Source organism: Balaenoptera musculus, chromosome 2 (genome assembly GCF_009873245.2).
Source record: "Balaenoptera musculus isolate JJ_BM4_2016_0621 chromosome 2, mBalMus1.pri.v3, whole genome shotgun sequence".
NCBI lineage: Eukaryota > Metazoa > Chordata > Mammalia > Artiodactyla > Balaenopteridae > Balaenoptera > Balaenoptera musculus.
In genome coordinates this window covers 161,765,125-161,790,465 of record NC_045786.1, presented here as the reverse complement: position 1 = coordinate 161,790,465, position 25,341 = coordinate 161,765,125, and the positions used below count along the sequence as shown (strand labels likewise).

Genomic DNA, 25,341 nt, shown 5'->3' with positions numbered 1-25,341 from the left:
CTGGTGATCTAAGCTACAAGGCTGCACATTTCCCCTTGGGATTCAAGTTCTCATTTTGAATGAAAAAAATATGGATTCCCTCAGAATTTCGTTTTTACCAGATCAGTCTTTGTGGGGAGGAAAAGATTTTGTTCACCCTCATCATTGGTGGGAAGCTGATAAGCATGTCAAGTTCAAGTACAATTTGAACAATTTAATGGGGAGGTGGGGGGAGGTGAGGCCATGGTCCAGGCAGGAAGTGATACTGAAAGTCCCATCCACGGCTTGGTACTGGGATGTGGGTATATCTCTTCCATCCAAAGAGGACCCTGATGGTATCTAATGGGGGATCTCTTTCATCCAAAGAGGGCCCTGGCCTATGTCTGGAGAGATGGAGGGCACGGCAAAGAGAGGGACCAGACTCCTGAGGGAGGGCATTGGCAGTATCTAGACAGGGCACCATCATGGGGGAGGAGTTCAGGTCCACGCCCATCCCATCTCCCCACCCCCACTCCACCTCCGGTCAGGGTCTCTAGGTACAGGTATAACAGGAGGAAAAACTGAAGTTAGAGATAGAGTGCTCTTCTCCTCAAGCAAGTTCAGAGTCACAGCCATCATTACCACGTCCTCAACTTGCTCCCCCATTCCAATCCCCTTAAACATCTTCAGTGCCCCACTGTCCTCCCTTCCTGTCTCTGATGAAGCTTAGTTCCTGTTCCCATCCCTTGATGTCCTGGATCCCAGCCCCTCCTACCTCTCCTGAAACTGAATCCCACCCCTCATCCCATCTCCTGCCTAGAAAACAACCCCCTCCCATAATAACCCAATATCCCCGTAAGAAATTAACCTTCTTGTTTGTTTGTTTATATTTGTTGTTTATATTATTGTTTGTTTATGTATGAGAGAAAAGTAGGATTGTAGGTACGGTTCCTCAGAAAGCAGACTTCGAGACAGATATTTATTGGGGAGCACTTGTGGGAACAACACCTGTAAGAGAGTGAAGGAAAGATTGGACAGTAAAAGAAGTTGAAGTTCAAAGCAGCTGCAAAAGAGGCCTCAGCCCATCCCATGGGGAACTCTGAACGCGGGATGGCCCTTCAGAGATGTCTTGAATTGAGGCAAGGGGCTGAGTGCCTTAGTCCTTTGGGTGTCTTGGCAACACATCACAGCATCCACTACAAATGCACTGAAGGATTTTGGCTGACTGTGGTGAGACTCTTGGGGTGGCTGAGTGACTACCTTCAGGGTCAGATACTTAATCTCTGAGACCCAGAACCTGAATTTTCTTTATGTGTCCATAGATAATTGGCATCTCCATGACAAGGTCACACTAACTAAATTCAGACAAGACTAATGAATACACAGCAAATTGATTTGTTTACAGTGAGACCATCCTTTTGCAGTGATCAAAATATTTGTGTTCTTTATCTCTAACACCCCTTTTCCCAGGTTCAAGTTGAAACAGGAAGTAATTGGGCTCCAAGAAATCTCTCTGTAAGAAGAATAATTGAAGGCATTCAATTATTCTTCTTCCAGAGATGGGATGAGTAAGATGCCAGAAATGTTTGTGACATGATGAAGACAGAATATGTTTCTTTTCTCAACAAGAAAAAAGAGAAGTCTAGGAAAAGAGATGCAAGAAAAGCATGATCCAAAAAGAGGCAAACTAAAGTGAACCATGATTTTGAGTCATTGATGGAGTGTAATAAAAGAGAATCAGACCAAGCTACTGGGAACACTCTCCCTAAGTCACCCAAGAGTTGTGACATTGGACCCAAAAAGAAGAAATGTGGTGCCGACACAGTCCTTGGCTCTCCAGGGAACAGCATCTACCTACTCAAAATAATTTGGTTTTTCAATTTATTTTTGGCTGCATTGGGTCTTTGTTGCTGCGCACGGGCTTTCTCTAGTTGCGGCGAGCGGGGGCTACTCTTCGTTGCGTTGCGCGGGCTTCACATTGCAGTGGCTTCTTTTGTTGTGGAGCACGGGCTCTAGGTGCGCGCGCTTCAGTAGTTGTGAAACGTGGGCTCAGTAGTTGTGGCTTGCGGGCTCTAGAGCGCAGGCTCAGTAGTTGTGGTGCACGGGCTTAGTTGCTCTGCGGCACATGGGATCTTCCCAAACCAGGGCTTGAACCCGTGTCCCCTGCATTGGCAGGCGGATTCTTAACCACTGCGCCACCAGGGAAGCCCTACTCAAAATAATTTAAATGCAGTTTTTTGGTTTTCAACTCAGAATTAACCGGCAGACCAAGCAGAGAGGACTTATGGTTACAGAACAGAATGTAATGCTGTCAATCAGAACAATGGAAATGCATAGATCAAACTGACAGAAGTTGAAAGAGGAAAGCGGGGGAGCTGGTATCTTCATCTCACACTGTGTGGAGTTAAGAAATACTGTGTCAAGTTCATGGAATGAGAAATAGAATTTTAAGTACATTAAAGTATACTTTTATAAAAGTAACCCAAAAAAGAATTAAAAATAATACTGAGACTACCAAACTTTGGAAGGGAGAAGGGGCAGTAAAAGCAGAGTAAGTAAACTTTCACCTTCTGTTGTTGATAGGTGAGGTACAGTATTGATAAATTAGGAAAGAGAGAGGTAAGCATATTATTTACAGTTATGGGGTAACCACCAGACACATAAACAGAAATGGTCCAGTGGTTGGCTTTGGGTTGTAGTTGTGGGTAGAGATGATCTGAGGGGAAAGAACGTTACTGCTATAGTATTTTTTTTATCCTTATATATGCATTCCTTTCAAATTTTGAAAAATACGTGTAATTTTTAAATTACCAGGTAAAGCTTAATTATTAACCAGAAAGACGTTTGGTGGGTATAAACTTGGCCTCATTTGGGGACAGATCTCTTACATTCTGGGAAAGCCAGCGAAATTCCCTTCACCAGCAGTGGAGGATTCATCTTTGGTATTCCCCCGATTTCAGGACCTGTCCCTACCAAAAAGACATGGTCCACACAGATGCATTGTAATTGGCTGGACTCCATTTCCTGTGCATCCCAACAGCACGGATCAACGTGAAAGTCATCTGACCTCTCCCAGCGGAGCCTGTTTCAGTCCTTTGTGGCTCAAATAGGGCATAACTGGGACAGTGGTTCCCAACCGTGACCACACACCAGGCTCTCTTGTGGAGCTTTAAAAATGTATTCTGGCCCAGGCTCCACCTCAGACCAATGAAATCTATGACCCAGGATTTATTATTTTCAAAAAAAGTCCCCAGGTGTTTCTACTGTGCAGTTAGAGTTGATAATCCTCTACCCGGTCATTCTGTGTGTGGCTCCCCAGAATAATGAAGCACGTTCACCTCAAGGCAGCTCACACTTCTCTCATCATCACAATTCTTTCATTTCTTCTTCTCAGCACAGCATTTGAACCTCCTCATTAAATCCTCCTTATCTCAAAACTTTCTCCCTTGTTTCTTTGAACCCCACTCTCCCTGATTCTCTTCCTCTCTGCTGAGCCAACTCAGTCTACTTCCTAGGGTCCTCTTCCCCTGCCTTCTTGGGACTCTACTCTCTGTACTGTTTCCAGTCTCTCAAGGATTTTAACTACCTTCTTGACCCACCATTATCATCGTGCTCAGGGTGACTCCCAAATCGTTCCCTCCATCCCAGATCTCTCCTCTGAACTTCAGGACCGGATATCTGATTGCCTACTGGGCATCTCCACTTTGATATCTCACAGGTACTTCAAACAAGACCTGCCCCCATTGGAACTCATCATCCTTTCTCCCATCTCTCTTGCTGTGTTGAATGGCACTGGTTGTCCAACACATTTCGGTTATACAAACACAAACTCCAGGAATCCTCTAGACACTTCTGTTTTCCTCCTCTGTACACCATTCAGCTCATCTTGTCTTAGTCAGCCCCCTTCTGTTTCATCTCTGTAGCTCGGCTTCAGGTCAGTCCAACAGCATCTCTTCACTGGATATCTGCAACAATCTCCTACCCAGTCTCCCTGCCTTAATCACGTGCCCTTTCAATGCTCACTTGGGCCAGAGTGATCCTTCCAAAGCACAAATATGACTGTGTCAATCTCCTGCTTAAAACCCTTCAATTGCTTCCTCGTGGCCTTCCAAGTCCAAACTTAGAAAGGTCCACCAGGCACATAGTAACTCAGTCCTCCCTGCCTCTCCAGTTTCAGCACCTGCCACCACCAACAAATGCCCTGTGCATCTCCCCACACTGTGCCGCCCCGTCACGCCTCTAATCTGCCAGCCTGCTTCCTTGCTGCTTTCCCCTGCAGTCTCCTGGGGCTGGCATGCCCTCCCTGACTTTCAGCTGTCTCCTCCTCACACTTCAAATTTTTTCTCAGGCCTCACCATCTCCATGCCACCTCCTCTTCCTGGGTGCCTATCCCAGGGCCTGGAAAACAGTAGATGTACTCAAGAAATGTTTACAGAATTACGAACACATAACACTGTGAATTTCAGAGATGAAATAGAATTACTACATGAAGAAAGTGAAAAAGAGAATTATATAACTTATCTCTAATTCTCAAATGCCTTGACTTTAAAGGAGGCTTTTCAGTGTACTCTTAAAGAGCCCTGGCTGGGGAGGGGAGGTGGTCCCACAGAGCCCCCTCAAAGACCCTCAGTGGGGATCCTCATTTTAAACAAGACTGCTTTATTTTCATCGATTTTATATGTTGGTCTTCTGAGAAAGGTCTAGTTGTTTTTTTTGTTTTTTTGGCTCGGTCGGGTCTTCGTTGCAGCAGGTGGGCTTCTCTCTAGTTGTGGTGTGTGGGCTCTGTAGTTGTGGCACACGGGCTCTCTAGTTGCGGCACACAGGCTTAGTTGCCCCGCGGAATGTGGGATCTTAGTTCCCCAACCAGGGATCGAACCCGCATCCCCTGCACTGGAAGGCAGACTCTTAACCACTGGACCACCAAGGAAGTCCCGAGAAAGTCTGAAGACCAATGGTCTAAATTATTCAAATAATTAAGATGAAGTGTAATTTCTATTTGAATTACTTCCCTCCAAAATTCTCATCAATCTATGTTTCTTTTTTTTAGACAGACTAGCACAGGGATGTTTTCTGCTGGTTTTACTTAGTGTCTTAGTGACATATTGCCTTTTTTTCTTTTTTGGCTTTAAAAAGAAATTCTTATTTTGAGTGGGTAATACACGCATATGGTCCAAAAGAAAAAGGCGGGAATTCAGTCAAAAAATCAGCCTCCCCGCAAACACGCATCCCCCATCTCCAGAGACAATACTGTAGCTGGCTTCAGCGTGTCCTTCCAGAGGTTTCCATGCAGGGGTCACTGCTCTGGTGGGCAGGAGGCACATCCCCTTGCCAGGGACAATGGAAGGACAAGCCTTCTAAATGCCACTGATGGTTTAATCATTACACACTCAGAATGGCCTCGGAGAGACACCTAGTCCCACTATGCAGTGACTGTCAGGAAGAAGGGCTTGACATCAACCCTTCCAACATCAAAACCACTTTTGGCAGACAACTTCTAGCATTTGCTTGGCTCATATCCAAATACCCATTTAGGTCAGCTTATTTACTTACCTAGGGGCACATTTTCCTCCTAATACATTTTGGAGGAGTTATCAGAAAATTACACTACTTAAAATAGGACGGTCTGTGGGTGCTTTACTGAGATTTTTTTTTTAGAGTAAGTATCTGCTATTTCAGTAGATGGTGTTGGGACAGTTGACTCTCACAGGGGAAATAATTAGAAAGTCTTACCTATCCCAATCACAGAAATAAATTAAAGATGTACTGAAGATCTAAACATGGTGAAAATGCTCTAGAACTATTAGAAGAAAACATAAGAAAAAACCAGAATTGTGAGAAAATAAATTATGAATTTTGGAGAGGAAAGGTTTTTTTTTTTTTTTTTAGATGACACAAAAAAGACAAACTATAAATAGAGGTACACCTGATTACACCTAATTAGAAAACTTTTGTCAAAATAGCACCATGAACAAGATTAAAAGACAAGTGGTAGCCTGGGAGAAGGATTTATAAAACAGTTTATAAACTGGATTTATATAGCAGACAGAGGATTATTATCTAAAATGTATATAATTCCCACAAGTCAGGTAGAAAAAGACATACAACCCAAAGTGAAAACATGCAAAGGATATGAACTGAGAATTTATAGAAGAAGAAATAAGAATGGGCAATGCATGTATGAAAAGATAGTCAACTTCATATATAATTAGGGAAGTGCAATTAAGAAAACACTTTTTTTGCCAATCATATTGGCACAAAATTTTTAAGTCTGAGGATATTAAATGTTGGCTAAGATGTGAGGGAATTAACTGGTCCTCTCATTCACTGTCAGTGGGACTGTAAATTGACACATGCTTCAGAGAGCAATTTGACAGCATCTTGAAAGTTTGAAAATGTGCCTCCTGTATAACCCAGCAATTTCCTTTCTAGGTATTACTCTAGAGATACTCCTGCACAAGGAGCCATGTTCAAGGATGCGGATTTATGCTTTTCCATCTACATGTCCACCACTAGGGGAATGGCTAAAAACACTGTAGGCTGTTATTCTGTGGAATACTTGCTGCCTGTATTAGTTTGCTCGGGCTGCCATGACAAAATACCACAGATCAGGTGGCTTAAACAGAAAGCAGAAATCTATTTTCTCACAATTCTGGAGCCTAGAAGTCTGAGATCCAGGTGTCAGCAGGGTTGGTTTCTTCTGAGGCCTCTCTCCTTGGCTTACAGATGGCTGTATTCACTCTGTGTTCTCACATGGTCTTCTTTCTGTGTGTCTGTGTCCTAATCTCCTCTTCCATAAGGGCTAATCATATTAGATCAGGGCCCACCCTAATGGCCCCATTTTAACCTAATTATCTCTTTAAAGACCCTATGTCCAAATAGTCACATTCTGAGGCACTGAGGGTTAGGACTTTAACATACGAATTTTGGGGGCACACAATCCATCCCACAAAACAGCCCCCATGAGGAATGGGTGAGATACACATCTAACAATGCAGCTTCAACTCAGAAAACAATGTGGAGTTGAAAAATAGTTGCAAAATCTATGTTGATTAGCAAAATAGTATGTACCATATGCTACCACTCACCACTATGGGCATGAAACACACACACAAACCTACACAAATATCTTTTGTATATGTATAAACATTTCAGTGTTCTGGAAGGATCAATTCAAATCCACTGGAGGTTGCTTCCATATCAGTTGGCTAAACGTGCCTTTAGCTATATGTAGTACTTTATTTCTTTAAAAAATATTGGAAGCGGACATAGAGAACAAATGTATGGACACCAAGGGGGGAAAAGGGGGTGGGATGAACTGGGAGATAGGGATTGACATATGTACACTAATATGTATAAAGTAGATAACGAATGAGAACCTGCTGTATAGCACAGGGAACTCTATTCAATGCTCTGTGGAGACCTAAATGGGAAGGAAATCCAAAAAAGAGGGGATATATGTATACATGTAGCTGATTCACTTTGCTGTACAGCACAAACTAGCACAACATTGTAAAGCAACTCTATCCCGATTAAAAACAATAAAAAATATTGGAAGCAAATATGGTGAGATGTGAATGGTTTCTAATTCTAGGTAGTAAAATATGGGAGTTCGGTTGTTATATTCTTTGTAGTTTTTATATATTTAAATTTTTAAAGAGGTTAAAAAAGCAAAAGGGAAGACCAACTCATCCATTCCTAAAGATACTTTACATTTGTTTTGGGGTGAAGTCCAACCATAAAGGAGCTGCAAAGCAGGACTTCATTTCACCTCTACCTCCCTAGCAAAGCGTTACTCCTTCCCACTGCATTTTGAGGTCATGAAACTACAGGATGCTTTAGGGATCAGCCCTCTGAACTTCCTTTTGAGTTCATTATAAGAAGGTGGTCCATGGCCTTGTCTACCACCCCATACTATTTTTCCCTTATGAAGACTAATTTATCCTGGAGATATTTTCCTGAAGTGATAAATTCCTTTTAGAGTGAAGAGGGGCATAAATAAATAAAACAAGTATAATATCAAATGCAATAAACATTTCTCCGCTGGTGGATAACAGGCTCATGCTTTTAGAAGGAGGAAAGCAACCTTCACGGAACTCCTACCATGTACCAGGCACTCTGCTAGAAGGCTTAAATAATTGTCACTTGAATTTTCATTTTCATAACCTTGTGAAGCAGGTTATGAGGAACAGTAAGTTTCAGTAACTTGTCCAAAGTCACATAGTGAGTGATTAAACCAGACTAAATTCAAACCTTAATAGGATATTTTGATGAAAAAAATATTTGGGAAGCCATAGTATTTTATGACTATATAGGGAATGGAAGAGGGGAAAGAGACACGTTCGTGTTAATTTGTTGAAAATCTAGGGGACTTCCCTGGTGGCACAGTGGTTAAGAATCCGCCTGCCAATGCAGGGGACATGGGTTCGAGCCCTGGTCTGGGAAGATCCCACATGCTGCAGAGCAACTAAGCCCGTGAGCCACAACTACTGAGCCTACACGCCACAACTACTGAAGCCCGCGTGCCTAGAACCCATGCTCCGCAACAAGAGAAGCCACCGCAATGAGATGCCCGCACACCGCAACGAAGAGTAGCCCCCGCTCGCAGCAACTAGAGAAAACCTGCGCACAGCAACAAAGACCCAATGCAGCCAAAAATAAATAAGTAAGTAAATGTATAAAAAAAAAAAAAGAAAATCTACTTCCAGAGCAATAATTCGAGACTTTTCATCCCAGTTTTGAAATGAGGAGACTCAAGCTCAGAGAAGTAAAATAAATTTTGTTTTTGTTGTTGCTTATGATGACAGAACAAACAAATCTATGAGGTAGGTCTATTAGAATGAGAGAAAAGGTTCAGGGTAAGGATCTTCCATGGAAAATACGTCGTATCCTTGGCCCTACTTCTTTTGTCCCATTGTATTGGTGAGCTCAGGCTGCCATAACAAAGTACCATGGTCTGGGGAGGCTTAAACAGCAGAAATGTATTTTCTCACAACTCTGGAGACTAGAAGTCTGAAGTCAAGGTGTCAGCAGGGTTGGTTTCCTCTGAGGCCTCGCTCCTTGGCCTGTAGACGGCCACCTTTGTGTCTTCACATGGTCATCCCTATGTGCGTGTCTGTGTCCAAATTTCCTCTTCTTATAAGGATACCAGTCATATATTGGATTACAGCCCACCCTGATGACCTCATTTTAGTTAATTACCTCTTTAAAGACCCTGTCTTCAGGCACAGTCATGTTCTGAGGTACTGGGAGTTAGGACTTCAACACAGGAATTGTGGGGGGATGCAATTCATCCCATAACACCCATTACTCAGGGTGAGGGTCACTCCACACTCAGCCCATGCTACTGAGGAACAGGTTGTTTGGAAGATACTATGACCTGGAGAGCTGGTAGTCCAAAAAAAAAAGAGAGAGAGAGGGAAAAAGAGAGCCCTAAGTCATAGATCTCTAGAGGGATGATTAGGGCAAAAGCTGCCATTTTCGTAATGAATAATTCCTTATGAACTAGTCTCCATTTCATTTGACTCATGTTTCATTTCCTTTAGTTATGCTACTGTTACAGTGTTCAGACAGAGCTAGGAAAAGAGAAACTATTTCTTCATTGCATGAATGAAATCACCTAACACCCAGATAAAGCAACTTGTGTTTCCTGCCCAAATATAATACTGAACTTGAAAAGGACAAGCAAATGTCAGCTTGAATGGGTGATTCTCATTGTTATTATTTACCAAAATGATCTATTTGGGGAGAGAGAATGGTCTTCCTTAAACTAAATGAAGTAACTTATTTCCTTGGAATGTAAATCTTACAGGAAAACTCCTCTACTTTATCAAGTGATTGAGTGACTCTCTGCAAGAAGATGAGTGTCTTTCTCACGAGTGACCTGTATTTGTCTTGAGATCATTCAAGAGGAAAGAAAATCTTGTCCCCACTACCTTATTTTTAAAAAAATCTCCATTTCAGAAGTACCACGTACCTTGGGACACTGTTTTCCTCATTCGTATTGACTTTCTCTGTTGGCGCACATTGCGTCTCACAGCTTTAATTATCACTTATATACAGATGATATTCAAATTTGCACTTCATTTCCAGCCCTTTCAGATGATGTCACCCTTCGCCTCGCCCCAAATTTGGCTCATGTCTTGTCTTGGATGAGCCACAATTTTCTCTGATTGAATATGGATGAGATGGAGGCTTTGCAGTTTAGTTGTAAATAAACTCTAAATGCCCTGGAGTTAATTTACCTCATTGATATCCTGCCCCTCCAGTTAAGAGCAAGAGTGTTCTGTGACTGACTCTGAATTATTCTCCTTCATTCATCAGAGACGACCCAGCCAAGGGATTAATCTCTACAAAATATCCAAAGATATGTGACGGTTTCCATCACTCCCAATTTTGGCCAGAATTCTGGTTATCGCACAGCTGAAATTCTGCCATGATCTTTGGAAAGGCTTCCAATCAATCCCCTGTTTACGGTCTACTTGGAATATGGCTGCCCTTTGGCCTTGCTCTGTGTACACTATCCCAGGACACATTTTCCTTCAGGCAGCTGTGCTAGTTTCTTGTGCACTGAATAAAATGTAATTTGTCAAGATCTTGGCCAGATTCTCTGCCTTCATATAAACTAGCTTTTGAAATGTCTTAAAATTATGGTCTCTCCTTTTCAAGAGTTGCTTGCTGTTTTGTTTCATCATGTGGTTGGAGAGGTACCCTGCATAGCACCTCGATACTCACAGAACGTGCTGGCTTAAACAAAAATGTGTATTTGAAAACACTAGGAATATTTCATCATAAGCATTAACCTATGAGAGCCTGACACATAATAAGCAATATACACTCAGCATGTACTTGTTGGAATAAAGACTGAGTAAATGAATTTGTGATCCTTTGACCCATTTGTGGGTTTTGCTGCTGTAGTTATTTATAACATTTTTATCTACCTCTTAGGTTATTATGTAACTGCGCTGTGTAATTATTATTTCAACTAGAACATATTGGAACTCTCCATTAACATAACTGAAGGGTATAAAATAGAATGTTTGGAGTTGTCAATTAGCCGATTTGTCTTGTGTTGCTTTTCTTCATTATTTCAGTGTAGCTAACGGTTCATTCAGCACATTTTAATTAAAAACAAACATATGTGGGTCCGCTAAGAACTCTAGTATCTGGTAGTGCAGTTAGACAAAGATGGCAAATATTTCTAGCAGTGACCATATGATATCTTCCATTCATCTCAGCATAATCCTCCGAATCTAATTATTGGAAGGATGGCAGCTGCACTCGGTTAGGCTTTTCTTTATTTTTACAGAGATGTGTTTTTTTCAGCCTGTTGTATGGTAGAGACTCAGCTGCTGCTGGAGTCCTTCCCAAGGCTGAAGTTCCAGCATCTACAGGACTTTCCCCCAGTTGCTTCCATTGCAACATTACCCGTTTGTTCCTGCCCACGTGCCATCTGGCCTGAAGATGTTCCAAGGAAATGTATGGTCTTCTGACAAGCTCTCTTTCTCTGTTTATACAAATATATTAGGTATATAATTATGACCTGAAGGTATCAGCATGGAGCAGGTGTCACCAAGGAAGCCTTATTGATGGGTGTGGCATTGCCTGCATGAAGTTACCATGTCCTGGGGGCTGGTCTTCCACTTTGCAGACTCAGGAGCATGATTCTGTCAGCTTAGTTTCTTACTAACTGAGGATGCACAGGAGAATGTATTCATTTAAAAAGAGGATTATGACAATTGAAAATATGCACTCACACCAAGTGTCCCTCTAGTATGATAAATGAGAATGGGGACTCCGGAGTCAGACCACCGGGGGTCAAATCCTATTTGTGGGGCTTACTAGCTATGTGATTTGGAACACACTGCTTAATTTCATTACATGTGGCAGACAGCCTTTAGGGGGACCCCATGATCCCTCCCTCCTGGTATTCATACCTTTGTGTCACTCCCCTCCCACAAGTGTGGGTGGGGCTTGTGACAAGCTCCTAATCAATGGAAGGTGGCAAAGGCAATAAGACGTACATGATTATGTGCATGGGATTTTGTAAGAGCATAACACCCATCTTGCTAGAGTTTCTCTCTGTTTCTGTCTCCGTCTCTGTCTCTCTCTCCTTGAACCCATGCTTTTGGAGTTCTGAGCTGCCATGTAAAAGTCCAGCTACACTGAGGCCACCATACTAGAATGACCACATTGAGAAACCAAATAGAAATAGAGATGCCCAAGGAGCTGCCTATCTTCCAGCCCTAGCTCCCAGTTCTTTTGGGTGTTCCCAGTCCAAGCCCCAGACATGTGTGTGAAGAGGTCTTTGAGATGATTCCAGCTCCACTCACAAGCTGACTGCAGCCGTGGAGCTACTCCAAGTGAGAATCACCCAGCTGAGCTCAGTCAGTCCCAGAACTGAGTGAGAGAAGAAATGATGGTTATTGTTTCAAGCCACTGTTTGAGGTAGCTTGTTACGTAGCAATGAAGAACTTGAAAATACACACATGCCCACACTCACGTTGTATGCAAATGTATTCATACAGACATATATCCAGTTTGACACACACACAGTCACACAGCTTGGTAACTAGTGGTATCAATGCTATTGTCACGTTTACTATTATATCCTAGATACTTACCATCTCTAGAGTCAGCACACATGGTTTTGATTATTTGCAAATCCCAGATCCATGATGTATGGTCATTTATAATTTTGCTGAGCCATGAATTTGAGTCCCAGGCTCGTGGCTGGGAGCGAGTTTCTCAGCTAGTGAGTGATCCTAGCTGACTACCAGCACAAATAAGATTTTGTTCTCTACTAGTCATTCCTTATGCAATGAATTTTTGATGTAATCTTTTTTAAATGCTTTGCTCCCCCAAAAAAGTGCTAAAAAATATCAGCTGACTGCTAGTCTTAGTGATAGAAGTGAAAGGAAAATAAAGAGGCCTGAGAAATAGAGATTCCCCACCTAATAATAGACATTTCAAAGAACAGAATGCCAAGTGTGATGGCAGCTTGGCTTTATGATGTGAAAACAGTTAAAGGATGCAATCCCCAAGCCAGGGAGCATAATTGGGTAAGTCATTTTGGTGAGAACCCCAACCAGAACATGGTAGTTTATAAAGTCATTAGAAGCCTCAAGACATCATTCATATTTTTCAGTTAGAATATATTGCATTTTGGGAGAAAATTATATGCATAGTTACATTCACCAATTTGTGGGGTATTTGAAGGTGTAGGGACATCTCTTGAATTTCAACAGAATGTATTCCTTAACTTCACATATGAGATGCTCTGCTAGGCTTGTGCAGCATTAATAAGAGTGTAAGTCATGGTCCTGCCCTCGAGATGCATAGAGTTTATCCAGGCAATGGGTGTGGAGGGAGGAGAGGCAATGAAAAACAAATGATGAGTTAAATATTATCACACTCAAGTGTGCTGGTGAACATCACCTATGATTAGTTAGTGTAGAGAATAAGGGCTGTTAGTTCAGAGGAGAAGGAGCAAGAATTTGAGATCTCTCAAAGGAAAAAGTCCAAGCCGCTTAGCCTGGCATTCAAGGCCCTCCATAATCTTGTCCCAACTTTACCTCCAACCTTCTCTCATAATATCCTCTATATAAACAACCCTTCTAGTCAATTTGGTTGATTCATTAAGAAATACACCTGCCTCTCACTTTACACCCTGTTAATTTAAGGATTTTGAAATAAAATGAAAGCAAAATGAGCAACTTTAAAATGTGCTTTTTAAAAAATTAATTAATTAATTAATTAATTATTTTATTTATGGCTGTGTTGGGTCTTCATTTCTGTGCGAGGGCTTTCTCTAGTTGCGGCAAGTGGGGGCCACTCTTCATCGCGGTGCGCGGGCCTCTCACTATCGTGGCCTCTCTTGTTGCGGAGCACAGGCTCCAGATGTGCAGGCTCAGCAATTGTGGCTCACGGGCCTAGTCACTCTGTGGCATGTGGGATCTTCCCAGACCAGGGCTCGAACCCGTGTCCCCTGCATCGGCAGGCAGACTCTCAACCACTGCGCCACCAGGGAAGCCCTAAAATGTGCTTTTAAATGTCATCTTAAAGAATTACATTCTTTAAAATGAACAATGAATGAGCAACACACGTGCACATAAAATAATTTCAGAATAACACAATTTAAACTGCTTGCCAAATTGTTTTAACAAAAAATTCCTTAGCAATAGTGATTATAAAAATTCGCATGCATGATCTACCATGTTCCTTTCCCCTTCTGGCTAGCTGGAGTGGAGTCAAGCCCCAGGGTGACCTTGGAACCTATGTGTTGAAAATGGCAGAGCCTCAAGCAGCTGGGTCCCTTGAATGAGTGTGTGAAGGAAGGTCACCTAGCAACCAGGATGGCCCCTGTCAAATGGCTACAGATAGATGTAAGAAGTAAATGTCTATTGTGGTTGGCCTCTGAAATTTGGGGTTTGTTTATTATGGCAGCTAGCTTCTTAGGCAATTTGCATTATCTTAACCAATATGGTCATTTAATTTGAAGAAGTGGGAAAAACCTACTACCATAAGAATAGAGGTTACCAGCTGCACTGACAAGGGCTAACAGGACAGTTCCCATCAAGAGTACGGATTTCGGCACCAGACTGCAGGATTGAAAGCCAGTTCTGCCATTTACTGGGTATATAACCTTAGGCAAGTGTATTAGTTGGGGTTCTCCAGAAAAACAGAACCAGTAGGATGTGATACATATGTAGAAAGAGATTTATTTTAAGCAATTGACTTATGTGATTGTGGAGGGTTGGCAAGTCCAGAATCTGATGGGGGAGGCCAACAGGCCGGAGACACAGGAAAGAGTTGCACTTCAAATCCAAAGGCAGTCTGTTGGTGAACCAGGAAGAGCCAATGCTGCAGATGGAGTCCACAGGCAGCCTGCTGGTAGAATTTCTTCTTGCTTAGAGAGAGGTTAGCTTTTCATTCTTTTCAGGCCTTCAACTGATTGGATGAGGCCCACCCAGCATTATTGAGGGCAATCTGCTTTGCTCAAAGTCCACTGCTTTAAATGTAAATCTCATCCAAAAACACCCTCTTAGAAACATCCAGAATAATGTTTGACCAAATATCTGGGCACCATGGCCCAGCCAAGTTGACACATAAAAGCAACCATCATAGGAAGTTAATCTCCCAGTGCCTCAGTGTTCTCATCTGTAAAATGGAGATAATAAAAGAACCTATCCTAGTGGGTGAACATGAAGGCTAAATGGATCAATGCATGTGTTTAGAATAGCATCTGCACATAGTGCTCCATGAGTGTTTGCTCTTGACTATTATTATTATTAATTAGTATTGTCATAGGCTTCGGCTGTATGCTTCTCTCTGATGAAAACGCTAAGAAAAAATGTAAGCAGGGCCACCAAGAGTGACAGGATTGTTTGGCTGGGAACACCAGTAATGTGATGAGAGACTTCACACATTAAAATTCTCATAATGTAGAAAATGGAGACTTGCGTACTCACATTTGCAGGCTATATTGGCCAGTGCTCCATTAGTCAGTGGCTATTTTTTTCTTGGTGGCTATTTTATTCCATAAATAAATTTTAATATATTCAACTTTCCCCATAAACTGCTTATTTACTGTTCATATTAATGCAATATAGCAAAAACATTTACATGACTGGAATCTTTTGCAGTCTACTAGAGCATTTCTCTTGCATTTCTTTCCCTTCATTTCTGGTGAGAAAATTCATTTTTGCTCTACATGTTTTTGAATTAACTGTCACTTCTCAGGAGTGCAATATCAGCATAAATCAAGAAGCTGATGTAGAGTGGAATGATTAAGAATCTGGCTTGTGGTTGGACAAAATTGGGCGTGAGCCTTCCCAAGCCCTGGCTTCTTCACAAAGTGTTGTTGTGAGGACGGAATGGTGAGTCTCAGTACAGTGCCTGGCACTCAGGAAGCACTCGATGAATGGGAACTATGATGATTCCTTTCATTAGGAATTCTCTGTATTGTTGTTACAATGTTCCACCTTGCGCTGGGGAGACCTAGCACCCTGGGTCCCTGAATGACTGTGTGGAGGAAGCAACCAGGATCACCACTGTCAAACTGTTACACATGCAAGGAGTAAACTATTGTGGTTAACCTTTTAAATTTGGGGTTTGCTCAGAATTCCAAAGGATGCATGCACCTATTTACAATAGCCAGGATATGGAAGCAGCCTAAATGTCCATTGACAGAGGAATGAATAAAGAAGATGTGGTAATATATACAGTGGAATATTACTCAGCTATAAAAAGGAACAAAATAGTGCTATTTGCAGAGATGTGGATGGACCTAGAGATTGTCATACAGGGTGAAGTAAGTCAGAAAGAGAAAAACAAATATATAACATCGCTTATATGTGGAATCTAGAAAAATGGTACAGATGAACTTATTTGCAAAGCAGAAATAGAGTCACAGATGTAGAGAAAAAACTTACGGTTACAAAGAGGGGAAAGGGGGGTGGGATGAATTGGGAGATTGGGATTGACATATATACACTACTATGTATAAAATAGATAACTAATGAGAACATACTGTATAGCACAGGGAATTCTACTCAGTGCTCTGTGGTGACCTAAATGGGAAGGAAATATAAAAAAGAGTGGATATGTGTATATGTATAACTGATTCACTTTGCTGCACAGTAGAAACTAACACAACATTTTAAAGCAACTATACTCCAATAAAAATTAATGAAAAATAAATAAATAAATAAATTTGGGGTTTGCTTATTATAGCACCCAGCTTGTTAGGCACAGTGCCTCACCTTAACCCAGTGGTCCCCAACCTTTTTGGCACCAGGGACCGGTTTCGTGGAAAACAATTTTTCCACAGATTGGGGAGGGGATGGTTCAGGCAGTAATGTGAGAGATGGGGAGCAATGGGGAGCGGCAGCTGCCACTCACTTCCTGCTGTGCGGCCCGGTTCCTAACAGGCCGAGGACCACTATGGGTCCGCAGCCTGGGGGTTGGGGACCCCCGCCTTAACCAGTATGGTCAGTTAATATTGCAAGAAGGTCACTGGCCATTCGTGATGTCCTCTCCACCTCCACAGGCTTCAAAGGCCTTGAGCTTCTATAGAAAGTGTCTGCTAGACAGCTTGTTTACTCTCTGTATCTACTAGCCAGTGTCAATGCTTCTCTTCTTATGGAAATGTCTTCCTTTCCCAGATAGACAATATCATAGGTATTGATTTCAGGGTACAAGAAATGTGACTTTCTTTATTCAGTTCCTTTCTTGAGTTTCCATGCTTCTGACATAGCAGAAAAGGAATTCTAGTTAATTGGGGGTTTTCCTAATTTCTTTTGGAGTTGCATCTAAGTTCTAGGTTGTGGGGATGGGCATCTGGTCTCCAATATCATCATTGGATGCAGGCATTCTCGTTTCTGTTTGGGATTTCATTGTCAGTTAACTGGGGATTTTTCACTCATTCTTGACTGTAGGGCTTCCCTCCATTGGTCCAAGACTCACCATTTTCATGCTGCTTATAGGTATGTGAGGATAAAGAAGCTTATGTGAGAGTCCACACAAGCTTGAAATTTGTTTGTGGGTCAGTCGGTAGAAGAAGGTACTAAGGACAAAAAAAAAAATCAGTTAATATTTTAATATTTCAAAAGTATAATTCCACCACAAGAAGAGAGCCCCTCGAGGGCAGGAATTGCATCTTGACCATATTCTGATACCCTGTCCAGCAAATCAAGTTGACCTCATTAAATATTCCCGCTGCCATTAACTAATAAAGAACAGTCAATGGGCCATAGAAACAGAGGAAGAAAAGATTTCCAGTCTTTTTGGAAACAGTAACTTCAAGCATGGGAAGGCACTGTTACGTGTTGGACGTGGGCACCTCCTCCCAGATTCATAAGTGGAAGCCCCAACCCCCAGGACCTCAAAATGTGACTATATTTGGAGATAGGGTCTTTAAAGAGGTGACTGAAAGTTAAAATGAGGTTACTAAGGTGGGCACCAATCCAATATAACTCGTGTTCTTAAAGAAGAGATTAGATTACAGACACACACGAAGGGAAGACCATGTGAAGACATATAAAATTCCTTTTGTCGTCAACAGTGGCTACCAAGACCAAAAGAAGACCGTGCTTTAATTTGACAGTGTAAGACTGAGCTGGGTCTTCAGTTCTATACTTAAGGAAGTTTTTTTTTTCAAAAGTCATGCTATGGAAGCAACCTAAATTGCATCGACAGATGAATGGATAAAGAAGATGTAGCACATATATACAATGGAATATTACTCAGCCATAAAATGAAATGAAATTGAGTTATTTGTAGTCAGGTGGCTGGACCTAGAATCTGTCATACAGAGTGAAGTAAGTCAGAAAGAGAAAAACAAATACCGTATGCTAACACATATATATGGAATCTAAAAAAAAAGGTTCTGAAGAACCTAGGGGCAGGACAGGAATAAAGACGCAGAGCTAGAGAATGGACTTGAGGACACGGGAAGGGGGAAGGGTAAGCTGGGACGAAGTGAGAGAGTGACATGGACATATATACACTACCAAATGTAAAATAGCTAGCTAGTGGGAAGCAGCTGCATAGCACAGGGAGATCAGCTCGGTGCTTTGTGACCACCTAGAGGGGTGGAGTAGGGAAGGTGGGAGGGAGGGAGACGCAAGAGGGAAGAGATATGGGAACATATGTATAGCTGATTCACTTTGTTATAAAGCAGAAACTAACATACCATTGTAAAGCAATTAAACTCCAATAAAGATGTTAAAAAAAAAATCATGCTATATAAATTTGTTTCTCAATATGCAAAGTTGCACACATTATATTCTGCCTCTAGCCATGTTGGAATAACCAGTACTATTTGTTCCCTTCCTGCCGTAAACAACTAGACAACTGGACAAAATATATGATACAATTATTTTCAGATGTTGGACAGCAGGACTGTAATCCCTGAGGGAAGGGAAACAAAACAAGGTGAAAGAACCATGAGGGAGCCATAAACAGAAACATTCTCAGCGTTCACAATTATCTGGAAGACAACTGAGTTCCACCCAGTCAGTGTGGAGAAATCTCACTGACCACTGCCTTGGTTTTCTACAGCTGCTGTAACAAATTACTCTCAATGTAGTGGTTTAAAACAACACAAATTTATTAACTTACAGTTCTGTAGAACAGAAGTCTGACACAGATCTCACTGGGGTAAAACTCAAATGCGGGTATGATGCATTCCTTTCTGGAGGATCTGGGGAAGAATCTGTTTCTTTGCATTTTTTCCCTCCTAGGAACCACCCACTTTTTTTTGACTCATGGCCCCTTTCCTCTGTCTTCAAAGTCAACAACACTGAGCTGCGTCCTTCTCACACTCTGTCTCTCTGGTTCTCTCTTCTGCCTCCCTCTTCAGCTTTTTTTTTTTTTTTTTCTGGGGAACAGAACGGGAATCTGGGGGTCTGGGAGAGGAAGTGACTTACGCCTCTTCAGCTTTTAAAGACCCTTGAGCCCACCTAGATAATCCAGGATAATCTCCCTAATTTAAAGTCAGCTGATTAGCAAAACTTAATTCTTAAACCCTATTTCCCCTTTGTCATTTAACTTAATTATTCCCAGGTTCCAGGAATTAGGATGTGGACATTTGGGGAGGCCATTATTTTGCTTATTACAACTGCTGAGGCATTTACTAGAGACCTCAGAACAGTTAGGCCATAGTAGTAGAGATAAGTTAGCCCTAAAACAATGGATGTTCTAGATTCGACCTAACAAAGCTTGAAAATAAAAAAAATTAAGCTAGTCCATAAGTAAATTAATGCTTGCCAATATAAAGATCAATACTCTAAAGAAAGACAATGAAAGCCAGACACAAAACAATGTGAAGTTTAAAATTACATCAAGGGGCTTCCCTGGTGGTGCAGTGGTTAAGAATCTACCCGCCAATGCAGGGGACACGGGTTCAAGCCCTGGTCCAGGAAGATCCCACATGCTGCGAAGCAACAAAGCCCCTGAGCCACAACTACTGAGCCTGCGCTCTAGACCCCTCGAGCCACAACTACTAAAGCCCATGAGCCACAACTACTGAAGCCTGTGAGCCACAACTACTGAAGCCCTCAAGCCACAACTACTGAAGCCTGTGCCTAGAGCCCGTGCTCCCCAACAAGAGAAGCCACCGCAATGAGAAGCCCGTGCACCACAACGAAGAGTAGCCACCGCTCGCCGCAACTAAAGAAAGCCTGCGTGCTGTAGTGAAGACCCAATGCAGCCAAAAGTAAATAAACTAATTAATTAATTAAAAAAAAATTTTAAATCACAGTCAAAAGTTACTAAACATTCAAAGAAGCAAGACGGTATGATTCATAATCAGGAGAAAAATTAATCAAAAGAAACAGACCCAGAAATGATAGCAATAATGGAATCATCAAACAAAAACTTTAAAATAGCTCATATTAATATGTTTAAGAAATCAAAGGAAAACATGATCATACTGAGGAGAGACATATAAACTATAAAAAAAGAAATGAATGGAATTTCAATGGAACCAAATGAAGTGAAAAATTCACTGGACAAGTTTTACAAGAGATTGGACACTATAGAAAAAAAGATCAGTGAACTTGAAGAAATCGCAAAAGAAACTAGGCTGAAACACAGAGAAGAAAAAGAGTCTGAAAAAAATGAAAAGAGCTTTAGTGACCTGTGGAACAAGATTAAGTGGTCTAACATATATAAAATGGGAGTACCAGAAAAGGGGGGACAGAAATGCTATTTGAAGAAATAATGGCCAAAATTTTCCCAAGTTTAATGAAAACAATAAATGTACAGATTCAAGAGGCTCAATGAATCCCAAGCAGAAAATATACAAATAAAAACACATCACAATACATCATTATCAAGTTACTGAAAACCAGTGATAAAAAAGTTATTAAAAGGAGCAGAAAAAGAGACATATTACATATACAGAGCAAAGACGAGAATGCTCACAGACTTCTTGTCAGGAACAATGCAAGCTAGAAGACAAGGAAAATGTGTTCTTATAGAGCTGGAAGCGGAAAAAAAAGGGTAAAGTAGAATTCTATATCTAGAAAAAATAATCTTCAAAATGAAAGCAAAACAAGGCTTTTTATCCAGGAGACCTACACCATAAGAAATGTTAAAGGAAACTTTTCAGGCTGAAGGAAAAATGATACCAGTTGGAAGCTTGGCTCTACACGAAGGAAAGAACCCTGAAGTGGTGAATGTGTGTATAAATACAAGATAAATGTCTCCCTAATTTAAAATTTTCTTTTAAAAAGAATTGACCATTTAAGGAACATTTAAGGAAAAAAATAATAACAGTGTATTGTGGGGGTTATTATATATGTAGAAGTAAAATGAATGACAACAATTGTTTAAAGGACCCCAAGGGAGAAATGGAAGTACAGCTATTGTGTGGTTCTTAGGGTACATATTAGTGGTATATTACGATTTGAGAGTAGACTGTGATGTTAAAGGTGCTTATTGTGAACTCTATACTCCATCAAAAAAATAAGGCAAGTAGATATTGATAATAAGCCAATAGAGAGAAAATAGAATCTAAAAATAATCCAAAAGATAGCATGAAAAGAGGAAAAAAATACAAATAACCAAGTAGAAGATAAAATAGTAAGGTTGGACTTAAATCCAACCATATCACAAACTACATTAAATAAAAATACTTTAATTAAAAGTCAAACTGGATAAGAAAGTAAAACCCAGTCGAACATTGCCTACAAGAGATCTAAGTTAAATATAAAGGAATGGAAAAAGATATATTATACAAATATTAATAATAAGAAAGCTGAGTGGCTATATTAATATCAGACAAGGTGAACTTCAGGATAAAGAATATAACCAGCGAAAAAGAGGGACAATTAACAATGATAAAGGATCATTCATTAAAAAAACATAACAGTTCTACATGTGTATATACCTATTCACAGAGCTTCATATACACAAAGCAAACGCTAAAAGAACTGAGAAAAGATTTTACACCTCACAGTTATGAGTTTTTTCAAAACTAAACATTGTGGGGTTTTTTTTTTTTCCACAAATGGTGACAGGAAAACTGGATATTCACATGCCAAAGAATGAAGTTGGACCTTAAACCATATACAGAAATTAACTCAAAATGGATCAGAAACCTAAACATGAGTCAAAGGTATAAAACTCTTCAAAGAAAACATAAAGAAAAAACTTCATGACATTGGATTTGGTGATGATTTTGTGGATATGACACCTAAAGCATAGGTAACAAAATTAAAAATAGATAAATTTGGTCTATGTCAAAATTTAAAACTTCTGTGCGTGAAAGGACATTATCAACAGAGTGAAAAGCCAACCCAGGAAACAGGATAAAATATTTGTGAATCATATATCTGATAAGGGATTCATATTCAAAATATATAAAGAACTCTTACAACTCAACAATAAAATACCAAATAACTCAATTAAAAAATGAGCAAAGGACTTGAATATATAGACATTCCATCAGAGAAGATATACAAAAAGTCACTAAACACATGAAAAGATGCTCAACATCACTGATCACTAGGGAAATGCAAATCAAAACCATAATGAGATACCACTTCACACCCATTAATACGGCCATTATTTTTAAAAAAAAGAAAAACAGAAAATAACAAATACTGGTGAAGAAGTGGAGAAATTGAACCATGGTGCATAGCTAGTGGGAATAGAAAACAGTATAACTGCTAAGGAAAACAGTGTGATGGTTCCTCAAATAATTAAACGTAGATTTACCCCATAATCTAGCAATTCCACTTCTGGGCATATAGCCAAAAGAATTGAAATCAGGTACTGGAACATGTATATTTGTACACCCATGTTCATAGGAGCATTATTCACAAGAGTCAAAAGGTGGAAGCAACGTAAGTGTCCGTCAACAGATAAATGGATAAACAAAATGTGGTACATACAATGGAACATTATCCAGTCTTAAAAAAGAAGGAAATTCAGACTCATGCCACAACATGAACATTGAAAACATTAAGCTAGGTGAAATAATCCAGTTACAAAACTACAGATACAGTGTGATTCCACTCATATCAGAGACCTAGAGCAGTCAAATTCATAGAAACAGAAAGTAGAATAGTGGATACCAGAGGCTAGGAGGAGGGGAAATGGAGGGCTGGTGTTTAATGTCGACAGAGTTTCAGGATGGGATGATGAGAAAGTTCTGGAGATGCATGGTGCGGACGGTTGCACAATGTGAAAGTACTCAGTGCCACTGAACTACACACTTTAACATGATTAATATGGTAAATTTTATATGTATATGTTACCACAGTTTTTCTTAAAAAGAGGAGGAGGAGGAGAAGGAGGAAGAAGAGACAGAGGAGAGAGATAAAGGATGTGGGAAGAAAACCTCAGTACATTTTTGACTGAGATGACTGAAGTTCATTTTCTTTTTCTTTTTTCTTTTTTTCTGCAGCGGAGGGAAATTCTGCTGTTGCAGTCTGGCCCAGTTCCCCAGTTCTCCTCTAAGACAACTCCCGTGTGCTAGAAATCTGTAGCCAAGTGGGCCTGTGGGTCTGTATGCTGGCGTGTGAACTAGTTTTTTCTTACTTCCCAGTTTAATTTAGGGGAAGGCACTTCACCAAAGTGCTTAAACAGGAAGGAGAAATTACCAACACTGTTATTCTCTCTTACAGCAGCCTCAGATTCAAGCTAAAGCTACCATTATCCTTTTCCCTCCGTTCCCTTAAAAATACTCGTTTCCCTACTGGATTCCACAGAGAAGGGAAATTTGCCTGGTTCCACAGGTGCAGATGGAGCCACAGGCCGCCTGGTCCTTACAGGCTCTTGTAGTGATAAGGACCCTGTCCCCCAGGGGTCTCCTATTTGTCCACGGGTGCTCCCTGTGGATTCAGGAGTCAGGCCAGATCCCAGACTTAGATGTGGATTTCCTTTTTTGGGGGGCCCCGCAGCATGTGGGATCTTAGTTCCCCGACCAGGGATCGAACCCGCTCCCCCTACACTGGAAGTGCAGAGTCGTAACCACTGGACCGTCAGGGAAGTCCCTTTGTAATTCTTTCTTTCTTTTTTTTTTTGGCCGGGATTTCCTTTCTGAATGATTGAATAAATGCTCAATTTATCCAATAATAGACCCTATGGGTAGTTAATTCAACTTGGTAACAATTCAAATGTGACTCCAAAGTAGAGCCTTCACATAGAGCAATAGAACTCTAGCACTGATATAATCATTTTTACGACGGAAATAACAATAATAGTAACAATAACTAATAATAGTACCAATGGTACCAACATTTGGGATACTTTCATGTAACACTTTTCTTATTGACTTATTTAATCAGAATAATGCCACGAGGGAGGTTTTATTATTATCCCCATTTCACAGATGCAGAAACTTGGGCACAGAGAGGGGAGGTAACTTTCCCAGTTCCATGCTTGTCCATAAATTTGTAGTCCTTTTTCTTTTGTTTTTTTTCAAGTTTCAGACTATGTATTAATCCGTGTAAACCCCAGCACAATACACCAACATGATTTCGTGCATTTAGAGGGGAAATATTTCCTGGTTAAGTGGAAAATTGCGCAGGTGGCTTCTGGAAGAACTTCATTCTAAGCAGTTCTATAGTGAAACATTTCATTTAGAAGTCTGGACCTTCTTTCTTCAGTTTGCTGTAATCTACATTCACTGAGTAGAACTTGTACTGATCATTGGGACCCAGTTTGTTCCAGGGTTCTGGGTTATTCTTTCTGTTCCAACTGACATCTGGATTGAACAATGCCAGGCGCAAGACATACAGTGCTGCTCCAGGACCTCCCACTCCAGTAAATAGGAAGATGGGGATCAAGCTGGGACGCCTCTTGGCCTGAATGATGATCTGGCGAAGCATGGTTGCGACAGAAGCCTCGAGTCCAGACGGAGAGAACAACAAACTTTCAAGGGACTAAACAGTCTACTGTATTCCTTTTTCTTGACAACTACTTTCACCATGGGATGTTCCACTGAGAAGCAGACTCGTTTGAGGCTTGCTCTGTGTTGTTGTGTTATTCAAGTTATTTTGCTAGAAAGCCTGGGAAACCAACTCAAATTTGCTGAAGCACTATGGGAATTTATTGGTGGTGTGTATCCAGCTTCAGGCACGGCTGTATCCAAGTGACTAAATGGTGGCTCGCGTGCTCTCTCGCGCGTGCTCTCTCTCTCTCTTTCTCTTTCCCTCTCCCCCCACCATGCCCACGCATGTGCGAACCCAGGCACGAGCGCCCGTGCACGCACACACACACACACACACACACACATTTTCTCCACCTCTAGAGTTGCCTACCTCTCTGCTAACATGGTTAAACTGACTAGCATCAGGCCTACATCTAAAAGTCTAGAGTTTGGGACTTCCCTAGTGGCGCAGTGGTTAAGAATCCGCCTGCCAATGCAGGGGA

At 41.1% G+C, this 25,341-nt stretch overlaps 2 protein-coding genes across 5 annotated transcripts in view; one reads left to right on the top strand and one right to left on the bottom strand.

Moving 5' to 3' along the window:
* Window positions 1-10,768, top strand: part of EFCAB11 (EF-hand calcium binding domain 11) — a 180,261-nt gene extending 169,493 nt beyond the window's left edge. Inside the window, exon 8 of one of the 4 annotated variants that reach the window (XM_036841342.1) lies at window positions 10,279-10,768. In XM_036841342.1, coding sequence (XP_036697237.1) covers window positions 10,279-10,381 — 103 coding nt within the window. In that variant the 3' untranslated portion in view covers window positions 10,382-10,768. Of the gene's footprint in view, window positions 1-9,766; window positions 9,816-10,278 lie in introns of those variants that run through there. The other 3 variants (XM_036841333.1, XM_036841338.1, XM_036841336.1) reach the window with 3 other exon arrangements.
* Window positions 10,769-24,501: 13,733 nt separating this feature from the next.
* Window positions 24,502-24,797, bottom strand: LOC118889562 (cytochrome c oxidase subunit NDUFA4-like). The gene has a single exon (XM_036841359.1). It carries the CDS (start codon window positions 24,795-24,797, stop codon window positions 24,549-24,551), a length of 249 nt encoding a protein of 82 aa, XP_036697254.1. The 3' UTR covers window positions 24,502-24,548.
* Between the last annotated feature and the right edge of the window lie 544 nt (window positions 24,798-25,341).